Raw genomic sequence first — 15,650 nt, forward strand, 5'->3', positions numbered from 1 at the left:
CTTCAAAAGCAATTGTGGCCATCCCTGAATTTTATGTAGTTTACTATATCTGATGAATGTATGTTTGATTCTAAATTGTATATTTTGTAATAACTCACTGTTGTTTACAGGTAATGTAGTAGAAGGCCTTTCCTCAGTAAACTTTAAAATGTATTTTCATGTAAATAGTTATATTTATGTATTTGTTTATTTATTTAACTAGACAAGTCAGTTAAGAACATGGGTAAAGAAAAACAATTCTGTTTACCTCATATTAGCTTAAATGGGTTTCTGGTTTTTCGATTCCCTCTGAAAAATCAGCTGTTAATATAAAATAAATGCTAATAATGACATTTCTGTTGCCATTCATCATTATTGTGTACTTTTAATTTACATTTATTGCTTTGTTTTGCTGTATTATAATGTTGTTGTCACACCCTGATCTGTTTCATCTGTCTTTGTGCTTGTTTCCACCCCCCTCCAGGTGTCACCTATCTCCCCCATTATCTCCAGTGTATTTATACCTGTGTTCTCTGTTTGTCTGTTGCCTGTTTTGTTTTTCAAGCCTACCAACGGGTTTCCCCTTGCTCCTGTCTGTTTCTAGTTCCTGTTTTCTAGTTTTCCCGGTTTTGACCATTCTGCCTACCCTGAGCCTGCCTGCCGTTCTGTACCTTGTCACACCACCCTGAATTATTGACCTCTGCCTGCCCTGACCCCGAGACTGCCTACCGTTCTGTACCTTATGGACTCTGATCTGGATTACTGACCTCTGCCTGCCCTTGACTTGTCGTTTTGCCTGCCCCTGTTCTAGTAATAAACTTTTGTTACTTCAACACTGTCTGCATCTAAAAAACGTGATAGTACGAACTGGCCATGACTGACCCAGCAGACTCGGACCAGCTCCGCAATGCTGTCTCCTTCCAAGGAGCCACCAACGGAAGGCACGAGGAGTTGCTTCATGGTCTTGTGGAAGGGTTCCAGACCTTGGCCGAACACCATGACCAAGTGTTGGACACATTGCTGGAGCAATTCCGCGGGTTGCCTGTTAGTCAGCCTACCACGACGGTAACCTCCCAGCCCCTCAGTAACCCGGCTGTTAGCAGCGCTGCCACCCCGGTTTCCCGTGAACCCTGCTTACCTCCCCCGGAACGCTTCGATGGAGAGTCGGGCACCTGTCGGACGTTTCTCGCTCAGTGTTCCCTCATCATCGAGCTGCAGCCCTCCTCCTTCCCCTCGGACCGCTGTAAGATGATAGCATACCTAATCACGCTGATGTCCGGGAGGGCTCTCGCCTGGGCTACGGCAGTATGGGAACAGCAGTTGGCCGTATGTTTCAGTCTGGAGGAGTTCATCGTGGAGGTGAAGAAAGTTTTCGATGCTCCATTGTCCGGGAGAGAGGCTGCCCGGAAGTTACTCCAGCTTCGGCAAGACTCCCGCAGTGTGGCAGACTAGGGGCTGAGTGTGGATTTCCGCACGTTGGCAGCTGACAGTGCCTGGAACCCGGAAGCGCTGTTTGACATGTTCCTGCACGGAGTATTGGAGGAAGTAAAGGAGGAGCTTGCAGCCCGGGAACTACTGACGGATCTCCACTCGCTCATCTCCTTGACCATTCAGATCGATGGGCGACTACGGGAGCAAGGGAAGGAGAGGAGGTTCGATTTCACTCGCCTGCCCAAGGCTTCCACCTCGCCTCCGAGACATCCTGGAAGTCCCCGACGGCTCCATTGCCGAGAGAACCCGAGTTCCCCCGAGAGTCTCCGAAGTCTGCCAATTCACCTCTTCCCGAACCGATACAACTAGGCAGAGCTAGGCTGTCCCCAGCCGAACGGCTATACAGGCTTCACACGAAGAGTTGCCTGTATTGCGGGACTACTGCTCATTTCGTGGCCACCTGTCCACTAAAAGACCAGGCTCACCGGTAGGAGCGAGTACTCTGGTGGGCCATACGGATAACTTTTCCTCTCTCCTTACTGGCATTCCTTTTCATGCCATCTTGCTGTGGGGGAACCAGTCACAATCTCTCCGGGTACTCATCAACTCTGGGGCCGATGAGAGTTTTATGGACACTACCCTGGTATCCGATCTGGACATCCCCACTCAGCCCCTGTCCATTTCCATGGATGTTAGAATGCTGGACAGGCGCTCTATAGGCCGGGTCACCCACAATACCACCCCCATCAACCTACGTGTGTCAGGGAACCACAGTGCGATGATCTAATTCCTGCTTATTAAGTCCCCTCAGGTTCCCGTGGTTTTGGGATTATCTTGGCTCCAGCGACACAATCCCCTTATTGACTGGTCTTCTGGTGCCATCATGGGCTGGAGCCTATTCTGCCATGCTCATTGCCTGAAGTCAGCATAGCCTGCCCCAGGATGTCTTCCTGGGGGCTCGGAAGTTGCCCAGGACTTCTCCGCCATTACCGCTGAATACCAGGACCTCCAGGAGGTGTTTAGTAAGGCCCGGGACACTTCGCTTCCGCCGCACCGATCCTATGATAGCGGGATCAACCTTCTCTCAGGCACCACTCCACCCCGGGAACTGTACTCTCTGAGGACTCCCTAGCTGCAGGGTTCATCCCTCCTTCTGCTTCCCCTGCGCCCGTGCATTGACTACCTGGGCCTCAACGACATCACGGTGAAGAACCGCTACCCGCTACTACTCGTCTCCTTGGCCTTCGAGCCGCTCCAGGGGGCCACCGTGTTCTCTAAGCTGGACCTACGGAATGCCTACCACCTGGTGTGGATACGGGAAGGGGATGAGTGGAAGACTGCCTTCAACACGGCCAGCGGTCACTACGAGTATCTGGCATGCCATTTGGTCTTACCAATGCCCCTGCTATATTCTAGGCTCTGTTGAATGATGTTCTCCGCGACATGTTGAATGGTTCATCTTCGTCTACTTTGACGACTTCCTTGTTTGCTCCCGCTCTGCCCAAGAACACGTGCTCCACATCCGACAGGTTCTCCCAACACCTCCTGGAGAACCAGCTTTTTGTGCAAGCAGAGAAGTATGAATTCCATTGCTCCACCATCCCCTTCCTAGGTTACATCATTGCTGCAGAGAGTGTACAGATTGATTCCGGGAAGGTGAGAGCGGTGGTGGATTGGCCCCAGCCTATGTCCAGAATGCAACTGCAACATTTCCTGGGATTTGTCAACTTTTATCGCCGCTTTATCCGGGGTTACAGCACCCTGGCTTGTCCCCTGTCTGCACAGGCCGATGCTTCGGACGTCAGAGAGGGGGCTGTACTGTCCCAGCGTTCTGACCTGGACCTCAAGTTACATCCCTGCGCCTTCTTCTCCCATCGCCTCAATGCCACGGAGAGGAACTACGATGTGGGGAATCGTGAGCTTCTCGCAGTGAAGATGGCATTGGAGGAGTGGAGGGCACTGGCTGGAGGGGACAGAACATCTGTTCATTGTGTGGACAGACCACAAGAACCTGGAACATCTCCGCACCGCCAAGCGTCTCAATTCCAGTGAAGCTATGTGGGCCCTGCTTTTCACCTGGTTCAACTTCTCCCTCTCATACCGACCGGGATCCAAGAATGTCAATCCGGATGCGCTGTCACGCCGTTATAGCCCCGCGGCTACACCCACGGAACCCGAGGCCATCCTTCCCACCTCGTGCCTGCTGACGGCACTCAGCTGGGGAATAGGGAAGCATGTTCGTGAGGTGCAGAGTTCCCAGCCAAACCCAAGGGGGGACCCAGATAACCGGATATTTGTTCCTGGCGCTGTCCGCTCCTCGGTCCTGGAGTGGGCCCACTTCTCCAAGCTTGCCTGCCACCCAGGCTCCTGTCGGACCCTGGCATTTGTGTGACAATGCTTTTGGTGGCCTACCATGGTTCCTGACATCTCCGCATTCGTCGCAGCATGCACAATCTGTGCGCAGAACAAGACTCCCCGGCAAGCTCCGGCTGATCTCCTTCAACCTCTGCCTGTTCCTCACCATCCCTGGTCACACACATCCCTGGACTTTGTCACGGGTCTTCCCCCGTCTGATGGAAACACCGCCATCCTGACAGTAGTGGACCGGTTTTCCAAAGCCGCCCACTTCATTCCTCTCCCCAAGCTACCCTCTGCCGAAGAGACGGACCATCTCATGGTGCAGCATGTCTTCCAGATCCATGGACTCCCAGTGGACATGGTCTCCGACCGGGGTCCTCAGTTGTCGTCCCTGTTATGGAAGGCGTTCTGCACACTCATTGGGTTGTCGGCCAGCCTGTCCTCTGGTTTCCACCCCCACTCCAACGGCCAGTCGGAGCGAGCCAACCAAGGCCTAGAGACGACTCTTCGCTACCTGGTCTCCGCCAACCCCACCACCTGGAGCCAGCAACTAGTGTCGAATATGCCCGCAACACCCTTCCTCTCACCCTTTGAGTGTTTCCTAGATTATCAGCCCCCGCTCTTCCCGGAGGAAGAGGTCGGCATACTCTCGGCCCAGATGTTTGTCCACTGCTGTCGTCGTACCTGGAAGACAGTCCGGTCGGATATGGCTGTCCACCCGAGTCCCACAAACTTTCCCCCGGTTTATCGGCCCTTTCCCCATCTACAAGATCATTAGCCCCTCTGCTGTTCATCTTCTGTTTCCCCGTACCCTCCGTATACATCCCACTTTTCATGTGTCTAGGATCAAACCAATGTCTCACAGCCCTTTCTCTCCTGTTTCCACGCCCACCCCTCTCCCCCGTTTCATTGACGGCCAACCGGAGTACACGGTGAGGCGTCTCCTGAAGGTTCAACCTTGGGGCAGGGGATTCCAGTACCTGTTGACTGGGAGAGTTATGGCCTGGAGGAGAGGTTCTGGGTCCCCGCCAGGACATCCTGGATGTCGCTGATTTCCAACGCCGGCACCCCGGTCAACCAGGTATGCGTTCAGGTAGGACGCCAGGTGGCGCCCCTAGAGGGGGGGGGGGGTGTACTGTCACACCCTGATCTGTTTCACCTGTCTTTGTGCTTGTCTTCACCCCCCTCCAGGTGTCGCCCATCTTCCCCATTACCCCCAGTGTATTTATACCTGTGTTCTGTCTGTTTAGTTTGTCAAGCCTACCACTGTTTTCCCCCTTGCTCCTGTCTTTTTCTAGTTCCTGTATTCTAGTTTTGACCATTCTGCCTGCACTGACCTTGAGCCTGCCTGCCGTTCTGTACCTTGTCACACCACCCTGGATTATTGACCTCTGCTGCCCTGACCCCGAGACTGCCTGCTGTTCTGTACCTTATGGAATCTGATCTGGATTACTGACCTCTGCCTGCCCTTGACCTGTCGTTTTGCCTGCCGCCTGTTCTAGTAATAAACGTTTGTTACTTCGACACTGTCTGCATCTGGGTCTTCTCCTGAAACGTGATAGTTTTTACACCGGAAGGTGATTATACAACTATGACAACTTAAAAAGGCAGCATTGGTTTGAAGACAAAAAAGAAAGGAACTTCACCCATACTCTACCAAGGTTTTCCAGCACACAGCTTTGACCTACTACAGTAGCTATGTTGGTCTTATGTACTTCCAACACAGGAGGTTGGCGGCACCTTAATTGGGGAGGACGGGCTCGTAGTAATGGCTGGAGCAGAATTGGTGGAATGGTATCAAATACACCAGCCATTATTATGATCCGTCCTCCCCTCAGCAGCCTCTACTGTCTTCCAACAATATGTAGGCAGCTTGCTTAAGATTCAAACCTTCTCAAACAGCCTAATTCATACTCTTCAGAGGGATAATGGACTTTACAGTGTCCTGCTATTAAAATAATATATATTCACCTTCCAAAAATTGAGTTGCAACCCCGCCCCCCCCCCCCCCCCCCCCCCCTTTTGCCCTCAGAACAGCTTCAATTCGTCAGGGAATGGACTCTACAAGGTGTCGAAAGCATTCCACAGGGATGCTCTATAGACCTCTATATCTATATGAGTGACTGTCGAAAACACCACTTCCTTTTATGTTATGTACCTACTGACCAAGAAAGATGTTATGAAATATATAAAGGTTTATGGACATACAGGCAGGCAACACGAAACAGCTCACTCAATCAAGCCTGATGGTGTTGGAAGTATTAAAGTAAAGCTTGCTTTCATATACACTGAACAAAAATATAAACGCAACATGCAACAATTTCAAAGATTTTACTGAGTTACAGTTGATATAAGGAAATCAGTCAATTGAAAAAAATGACTTAGGCCCTATGGATATCATATTACTGGGAATACATATATGCAGATGTTGGTCATATGTTACCTTATAAAATAAGGTAGGGGCGTGGATCAAAAAAACAGTCACAACCATTTGGCTGCACTGCGCCCGGCCCGCCATAGGAGTCACCAGTGAGACAATGATATCCCTACCGGCCAAACCCTCCCTAACCCGGACGACGCTAGGCCAATTGTGCGTCGCCCCATGGACCTCCCGGTCGCGGCCCGGCTGCGACAGAACCTGGGCTCGAACCCAGAGTCTCTGGTGGCACAGCTAGCACTGCGATGCAGTGCCTTAGACCACTGCGCCACCCGGGAGGCCCTAACTGGGACATTTTCAGCTTCCAGGAATAGCGTACAGATCCTTGCGACATGTTGCCATGCATTATCATGCTGAAACATGAGGTTATTGCAGCGGATGCATGTTACGACAAAGGGCCTCAGGATCTCGTCACTGTATCTCTGTGCATTCAGATTGCCATCGATAAAATGTTATTGTGTTCGTTGATGGTAGCTTATGCCTGCCTATACCATAACCCCACTGCCACCATGGGGCACTCTGTTCACAATGTTGACATCAGCAAACCACTTGCGCACACGACGCCATACACGGTGTTTGACATCTTCCCGGTACAGTTGATACTGGGATTCATCTGTGAAGAGCACACTTCTCCAGCGTGCCAGTAGCCATCAAAGGTGAGCATTTGCCCACTGAAGTCGGTTAATAGCCAAACTGCAGTCAGGTCAAGACCTCGCTGAGGACGACGAGCATGCAGATGAGCTTCCCTGAGACGGTTTCTGACAGTTGTGCAGACATTTTTTGGTTGTGCAAAACCACATTTTAATCAGCTGTCTGGTCTGGTCTCAGACCATCCCACAGGTGAAGAAGCCGGATGTGGATTTAGAAACTGTCCCATTACAGAGAATATCCTAGCTCCATATATGAAATTAAGAGCATGCGTATCTGGAGCATGTCTACTCATTTTATCAAATAAAATGTCAGATATCCGGAAATATATAGATCCCCTGATATTGACCCTTTTCGCCAAGTGTAGGATTGAAGAAATATTCAGGTAGATGTCACTCAATAGAGATGAGAAAGGTATCAGAGTGACTGAAGAAGACCTATGGGAAGTGGATATGGGACCTTAACGTCATGAATAGCCTGATTAAGAGTTAGGTAGGAGGGCAGCAGGAATGCATGCAGGGGTCACTAGTGACGAGTCACTGGGTGGGTGTTTGATTGAGAAGAGTGGGAGTGAGAAACACTGGGGTAAACCAAAGGTAAACAGGGGGATTGTTTACTTAGCTCTGTTTACCAAGCCCTTCTCTTGTCTCATCTGACTCCAACTGCGTAATCTCTCATCGGTGATAAGGAACCTGAATTCCACACACTAGACCGAGATCTGGCATTGTTTGGTCTAACCCCCCCCCCCCCCCCCCCCCCCCCCCCCCCGCCATGCCAGGATATGAGTACAGAGATAAGCAGGGTTGCTCTCTGAATGAGTTAATGAGTGCGCAGAGCATTCACTGACCAGCTGGCAAGTGTCTTCACTGACATTATTACTTTTTTATTTTTTATTTACCTCCTTTTCCTCCCCAATTTCAATCTTGTTTCATTTCTGCAACTCCCCAACGGGCTCGGGAGGCAAAGGTCAAGTCATGCGTCCTCCGAAACATGACCCGCCAAAACCACGCTTCTTAACACCCGACCGCTTAACCCGGAAGTAAGCCGCACCAATATGTCGGAGGAAACACTGTTCACCTGACGACCGAGTTCAGCCCGCAGGTGCTCGACCCGACACAAGGTGTCGCTAGAGCACTATGAGCCAAGTAAAGCCCCCCGGCCAAACCTTCCCTTAACCCGGACGACGCTGGGCCATATGTGGGCCGCACAATAGGACTCCTGAAAACGGACGGTTGTGATACAGCCCGGGATCGAACCCGGGTCTGTAGTGACACCTCTAGCATTGCGGTGCAGTGCCTTAGACTGCTGCGCCTCTCGGGAGGCCCAGCCTTCACTGACATTTTCAACCTATCCTTGACCCGTTCTGTAATACCAACTTGTTTTAAGCAGACCACCATAGTCCCTGTGCCCAAGAATGCCAAGTTAACCTGCCTAAATGACTATCACCAACACCATTCCCCCAGACACCCTGGACCCACTCCAATTCGCATACCGTCCCAACAGATCCACAACTGATGCGATCTCTATTGCACTCCACACTGACCTCACCCACCTGGACAAAGGGAATACGTATGTAAGAATGCTGTTCATTGACTACAGCTCAGCATTCAACAACATAGTTCCCTCTAAGCTCATCACCAAGCTTAGGACCTTCGGACTGAACACCTCCCTCTGCAACTGGATCCTGGACTTCCTGATGGGCCGGCCTCAGGTGGTGAGGGTAGGCAACAACACATCCGCCACGCTGACTATCAACACTGGGGCCCCTCAGGGGTGTGTGCTTAGTCCGCTCCTCTACTCCCTGTTCACTGACGACTGCCTTGTGGTTTGTTTAGTGTGTTCCAATTTTCCCAGAAGTGATTTGATTCTATGGATTCTTCAATCACATTGAGCTGTTTTCTGACATGCTGTTCCTTCTTTTTTCTTAGTGTATTTGTGTTTTAGTGTGTCCTCTCTCTCTCTCTTTCTCTCTCTCTCTGTCTCTCTGTCTCTCTGTCTGTCTCTCTCTCTCTCTCTCTCTCTCTCTCTCTCTCTCTCTCTCTCTCTCTCGCTCTCGCTCTCTCTCTCCCTCATCTCAAAGCTCTGCTACTTATTTTACCATAATAATTTATCTAGGCAGAGCGCTGTCGAGGTCCGTTTGAAGCTCTCCGTACGACACCAGCCCAGCGCTGTTCCTCAGCTTCAAAGCTCTTCTGGGGCTGCGGTTCTGGGGAGGACACCCTTCCCCATAAATCCTCCTTGAAATCAAAAACCTCTATCAAGATGTCTAAAACAGAGTGGGCCACGAGCGGACAAGCACAGCGACGCTTTACAGTGATCCCTGGTTATCCATAGGTTAGGGGTCCTCCCTCTGTCTTACATAGGTTAAATGTCTTGGATGGTTCCAGCTGTTGTGATTAGATTCCCCTGAACTGCACTACAAGACCATGGTGCTTACCTACGAAACTTCCCCTCCCTACCTTTAGTCTATGCTCTAACCCTACACCCCAACCCGAGCACTCCATTCTGCCACCTCAGGTCCCTTGGCCCTCCCACCCCTATGGGAGGGCAGCTGCCGCTCACCCAGTCTAAGCTCTTCTCTGTCCTGGCACTCCAATGGTGGAACCAGCTTCCCCCAGAAGCTAGGACAGCAGGGTCCCTGCCCATCTTCTGAAAACATCTAAAACCCTATCTCTTTGAGATTATCTTAAATAATCTGACTCCCCTCGAATCCCCAACCCCCCCCCCCCCCCCCCACCCCCCCCCCAAAAAATTGCACTTGATCCCCCCTAGCTCTGACTCTACCGATAGCTACTTTATTGAGGAAAAATACTTTATATGCCTGTGATATGTGGTTGGCCCACCTAGCTATCTTAAGATGAATGCACTAACTGTAAGTCGCTCTGTATAAGAGCGTCTGCTAAATGACTAGAATGTCAATGTAAAATATACATTGAAATCGCCTTTGTTTTTATTGATGCCGTTACTTGTTTGGAATAATATGCTGTTGTATGCTGTAGGTCGTGGCACTGGGAGGTCTGTCTGTCAGGGCATTTGCCATTCAAAGTCCCATCTGCGGTTGGAGTTAGGGTTCTCAGCTCGTCAGCTCAACAACCAGCATATACAGGTCCGTCTGTGGATCCCTTAAACTTAGATTAAAGCAACCGGGGAAGACTTTCAGAGGAAATTTAACAAGACAAATGAGGAAAGAAGAGAGAGGTCAAGCCTGACATTAATTTCAGATCAATGCTGCTACACATGTGTGTGTTTGTGTGTGTCACTCCATGCTCCTTCCACGCTTACACTGCCCTGGACAGAGAACACTCTGCAGTGTGTTTAAGTTCAGAAAGCAAGAAGTGGACTGTTTATATTATTTCCAGAGCTGGAGCAATGGTCTAGGAGCAGGAGTCTATAAGCAGGGGTCTAAGAACAGGGCTCTATGAGCAGGGGTCTAGGAGCAGGGCTCTAAAGAAGGAAGAAGCCAGTGGTCAGTCAGGTTCTCTGAGTCTCAGTCCAGCTGGAGCAATAAAGAAACCTACGACAATTTTATTTTACAGAAAGTTAGCAAAAATAGATACAATCTTGCTACCATGGAAAGGTAAATACTGTCTATTTGTGGAAAAATCACCCTGATTAATTCTTTAGTCATATCCCAGTTTACCTATTTACTTATTGCCCTGCCATGAAGAACTATTTGCATTTGAAATTATTTGTGCAAAACCGATTTAACTTTATTTGGAATGGCAAGCCAGACAAAATAAAATGGGCTTATTTATATATTGAATATGAGTTCGGGGGGCTAAAATTATTAAATATTAAAGCATTAAACCTCTCAATAAACGCATCAGTCATACAAAAGTTATACTTAAACCCAAAATGGTTCTCCAGTAGATTAATCAAAATTGCTCATCCCCTGTTCAAAAATGGCCTTTTTCCCTTTATCCAGATTACAACCTCTCACTTTCAGTTAATTGAAAACTTTTTCAAAATATCGCCCTTGTCATGACTTCCGCCAAAGTTCGTTCCTCTCCTTGTTCAGGCGGCGTTCGGCAGTCAGCGTCGCCGGTCTTTTAGCCATCATCGATCCACTTTTCATTTTCCATTTGTTTTGTCTTGTCTTCCCACACACCTGGTTTCAATTCCATCATTACATGTTGTGTATTTAACCCTCTGTTCCCCCCATGTCCTTGTCCAGAATTGTTTCTTGTCCGGCACGTTTCTCTGGTGTGCGGCGGGTTTTGTACCCATTGATTGTTTGTTCTGATTCCGGTGTTTAAAAAAAATGAAACTGCTCCGTTGTAAACACAGTTTTTGCTCTCCTGCGCCTGACTTCTCTGCCGCCAGTACGCACCCCTTACAGCTCTTTTATAAAACAAGCCATACAAAGCTGGTTGAAATTCCAGTTTCATCCTCCAGAAAAGACAGTGTGACTAGGGTGGGCATTCTAGTTTCTTTATTTCTATGAAATATTCTATTTGGCCGGGTATGGTTCTCAATCAGGGACAGCGTCTATCGTTGTCTCTGATTGGGAATCATGCTTAGGCAGACTTTTTTCCTTTGGTGTTTGTGGGTAGTTATCTTTGTTAGTGGCACTATAGCCCAGTTAAGCTTCACGGTCGTTTTTTTTTTGTTAGCTCTGTGTAGCCTTCAGAACGTGACGTTTGTTGTTGTTTTGTTTGGTGTTCGGATTTAATAAAGAAGCATGAACACGTACAACGCTGCACCTTGGTCCACTTCTTCCGACGAGCGTTACAAAAACAAATAATATGGTTAAATTCAAATATAGTAATTGATTCTTTTTTGGGGGGGAATTATCTTTGTTAATGATATTATGAATAGAAAAGGTGGAGTTATGTCACGTGCAGTTAACAAACATATAGTATATGGAAATGTTTGCTCTATCCAAAATTACAACCAACTGATTGTAGCATTACTGCAAAAATGGAGGAGGCAAGTGGAAAGGGGAGAAGGTAGGGAACTTGTTTGCCCTTTATTAAAGACCAAAATTGACAACAATATTCTTTTCATAAATAAAAAAATATATCAGTTTTACTTGAGGACCAAAATGTTGACCGCGGCACAATACAGGTTGCAAAATAGTTGGGAAGAGATTTTCGATGTGCCGATTCCGTGGCACGTGGTTTATGAACTGATATGCAAAACAACACTTGATTTAAAACTTAAGAGTTTTTCAATTTAAATTATTATACAAAATTGGTGCCACAAACAGAACATTATGTCTATGGGGCAAACAACCATGTCAGCTCTGCAGATTTTGCTATGAAGAGACAGAATCATTAGATTAATTATTTTGGTATTGCCTCTATGGAGTGTCTTCCTGGTCACAGGTTCAGGAATGGCTGAAAAATCAAATTTATCTAAAAAATTTGCCATAAAAATAACACTGGAGATTTGGTAAAGCATAGTCAATCAATCAACAATATAAAAATACTTTTAGTAAAAATATTTAACTTACAACTGTAGATACTATGCGATTAGACAGGTTCAGAATTTATGTGAAACATCATTTTAAAAGTATGGCAAATGTGTATATGTGTAAAAAAGACAACATCCCCTCCTCTGACACACCACACTGCCCTTATTCCTTATCTCAGTAAACAGGTTGCTCCCTAACCCCCCCCCCCCCCCCCCCATTCTCTAGCTCAATTAAATTCAAAAGGCTTTATCCGCAGGGGAAACAGGTTTACATTTTTTTCGTTTTTTGGTTTGTTCTTTGAAATGTGTCTAGTTCTCTCATGATTTGTGTGGGTCTAATTGGGTTTCTGTCCTGAGCTCTGTGGGATATGTTTGTGAACAGAGCCCCAGGACCAGCTTGCTTGAGGGGACTCTTCTCTAAGTTAATCGAATTGTATTTGTCACATGCGCTGAATACAACAGCTGTGAAATGCTTACTATGACTTGGGTGACTGGAGTCTTCGACAATTTTTTGGGCCTTCCTATGACACCGCCTAGTATATACAGTTGAAGTCGGAAGTTTACATACACCTTAGCCAAATACATTTAAACTCAGTTTTTCACAATTCCTGACATTTAATCCTAGTAACAATTCCCTGTCTTAGGTCAGTTAGGATCACCACTTTATTTTAAGAATGTGAAATGTCAGAATAATAGTAGAGAGAATGATTTATTTCAGCTTCTATTTCTTTCATCACATTCCCAGTGGGTCCGAAATGTACATACACTCAATTAGTATTTGGTAGCATTGCCTTTAAATTGTTTAACTTGGGTCAAACTATTCGGGTAGCCTTTCACAAGCTTCCCACAATAATTTGGGTGAATTTTGGCCCATTCCTCCTGACAGAGCTGGTGTAACTGAGTCAGGTTTGTAGGCCTCCTTGCTCGCACACGCCTTTTCAGTTCTGCCCACAAATGTTCTATAGAATTGAGGTCAGGGCTTTGTGATGGCCACTCCAATACCTTGACTTTGTTTTCCTTAAGCCATTTTGCCACAACTTTGGAAGTATGCTTGGGGTCATTGTCCATTTGGAAGACCCATTTGCGACCAAGCTTTAACTTCCTGACTGATGTCTTGAGATGTTGCTTCAATATATCCAAATAATTTTCCTACCTCATGATGCCATCTATTTTGTGAAGTGCACCAGTCCCTCCTGCAGCAAAGCACCCCCACAACATGATGCTGCCACCCCCGTGCTTCACGGTTGGGATGGTGTTCTTCAGCTTGCAAGCCTCCCCCTCATTCCTCCAAACATGGCGATGGTCATTATGGCCAAACAGTTCTATTTTTGTTTCATCAGACCAGAGGACATTTCTCCAAAAAGTACGATCTTGTCCTCATGTAGTCTGGGTTTTTTATGGCGGTTTTGGAGCAGTGGCCTCTTCCTTGCTGAGCGGCCTTTCAGGTTGTCGATAAAGGACTCGTTTTACTGTGGATATAGATACTTTTGGACCTGTTTCCTCCAGCATCTTCACAAGGTCCTTTGCTGTTGGTCTGGGATTGATTTGCACTTTTCGAAACCAAAGTACGTTCATCTCTAGGAGACAGAATGCGTCTCTTTCCTGACCGGTACGACGGCTGCGTGGTCCCATGGTGTTTATACTTGCGTACCATTGTTTGTACAGATGAATGTGGTACCTTCAGGTGTTTGGAAATTGCTCCCAAGGATGAACCTGACTTGTGGAGGTGTACAATTTTTTTTCTGAGGTCTTGGATGATTTCTTTTGATTTTCCCATGATGTCAAGCAAAGAGGCACTGAGTTTGAAGGTAGGCCTTGAAATACATCCACAAGTACACCTCTAATTGACTCAAATGATGTCAATTAGCCTATCAGAAGCTTCTAAAGCCATGACATAATTTTCTGGAATTTTCCAAGCTGTTTAAAGGCACAGTCAACTTAGTGTATGTAAACTTCCGGAACAGCTGGTGGTCTGATACATGCTTCAGTGTTGCTTGCCTCGAAGTGAGCATAAAAGGCATTTAGCTCATCTGGTTGGCTCGCGTCACTGGGCAGCTCGCGGCGGGTTTTCCCTTTGTAGTCCATAATAGTTTGCAAGCCCTACCCCATCCGATGAGTGTCAGAACCGATGTAGTTCGATTCAATCTTAGTCCTGTATTGACACTTTGCCTTTTTGATGGTTTGTCTGAGGGCATCGTGGGATTTCTTATAAGCGTCCGGATTAGTGTCCTGCTCCTTGAAAGCGGCAACTCTAGCCTTTATCTCGGTGCGGATGTTGCCTGTAATCCATGGCTTTTGATTGGAATACGTTTACCTGCATTAAAGTATCCGGCCACTAGGAGCGCCACTTCTGTATGAGCATTTTCTTCTTTGCTTATGGCCTTATACAGCTCGTTGAGTGCGGTCTTAGTGTCAGCATCGGTTTGTGGTGGTAAATAGACGGCTACAAATAATATAGATGAGAACTCTCTTAGTAGATAGTGTGATCTACATCTTACCATGAAGTATTCTACCTCAGGCGAGCAATACCTCGAGACTTCTTTAATATTGGACATCGCGCACCAGCAATTATTGACAAATAGACACACACCCCTGCCCCTCGTCTTACCAGACGTAGCTTCTCTATCCTGCCGATGCACGGAAAACCCAGCCAGCTCTATGTCATCCATGTCGTCGTTCAGCCACGTCTCGGTGAAACATAAGATATTACATTTGTTTATGTCCCGTTGGTAGGATAGTCTTAATCGTAGATCGTCCAGTTTATTTTCCAATGATTGCACATTGGCCAATAATATGGAGGGTAGTGGTGGTTTACCTACTCGCTGGCTAATTCTCACAAGGCACCCCAGTAATGGCTTTGTAATGGAAGGTTTGTGAATAACTTCCTTTTAGGTGGTTATAGAATTTAACGTCTCTTTTCTTGATTTTAATCAGTAGTGGGTATTGACCTAATTCTGCTCTACGTGCATTATTTGGTGTTTTACGCTGTACACGGAAGATGGTTTTGTAGAATTCTGCATGCAGAGTAAACATTTTGTGTTTGTCCCATTTTGTGAATTCTTGATTGGTGAGTGGACCCCAGACCTCACAAGTTTAGAGGGCAATGGGTTTTATTACCGATTCAAGTATTTTCTGCCAGATTCTAATTGGGATGTAGAATTTTATGTGTCTTTTGATGGCGTATAAGGCCCTTCTTGCCCTGTCTCTTAGATTGTTAACAGCTTTGTGGAAGTTACCTGTGGTGCTGATATGTAGGCTGAGGTTGGTCTAGTTTTTTGTGTGCTCTAGGGTAACAATGTCTAGTTGGAATTTGTATTTGTGGTCCTGGCAACTGGACCTTTTTTGGAACACCATTATTTTTGTCCTACTGAGATTCACTGTC

General features: G+C 47.3%; 2 protein-coding genes across 4 annotated transcripts in view; both read left to right on the forward strand.

The window, feature by feature from the left end:
* The window catches only part of LOC129857863 (nascent polypeptide-associated complex subunit alpha, muscle-specific form-like), a 127,794-nt gene extending 113,574 nt beyond the window's left edge, over positions 1–14,220 (forward strand). The window contains exon 6 of the transcript XR_008759956.1: positions 14,016–14,220. The gene's annotated coding sequence lies outside the window, so the exon portion shown is untranslated. The remainder of the gene's footprint in view (positions 1–14,015) is intronic.
* The window catches only part of LOC129857864 (fibroblast growth factor receptor-like 1), a 60,841-nt gene that overhangs the window by 11,539 nt on the left and 33,652 nt on the right, over positions 1–15,650 (forward strand). The window contains exon 1 of one of the 3 annotated variants that reach the window (XM_055926520.1): positions 4,783–4,861. The exons of the other annotated variants lie outside the window; for them this stretch is intronic. Coding sequence (XP_055782495.1) covers positions 4,852–4,861 — 10 coding nt within the window. The 5' untranslated portion in view covers positions 4,783–4,851. Of the gene's footprint in view, positions 1–4,782; positions 4,862–15,650 lie in introns of those variants that run through there. 3 annotated transcript variants of the gene reach the window in all.

This window comes from Salvelinus fontinalis, chromosome 6, assembly GCF_029448725.1.
Source record: "Salvelinus fontinalis isolate EN_2023a chromosome 6, ASM2944872v1, whole genome shotgun sequence".
Lineage (NCBI taxonomy): Eukaryota > Metazoa > Chordata > Actinopteri > Salmoniformes > Salmonidae > Salvelinus > Salvelinus fontinalis.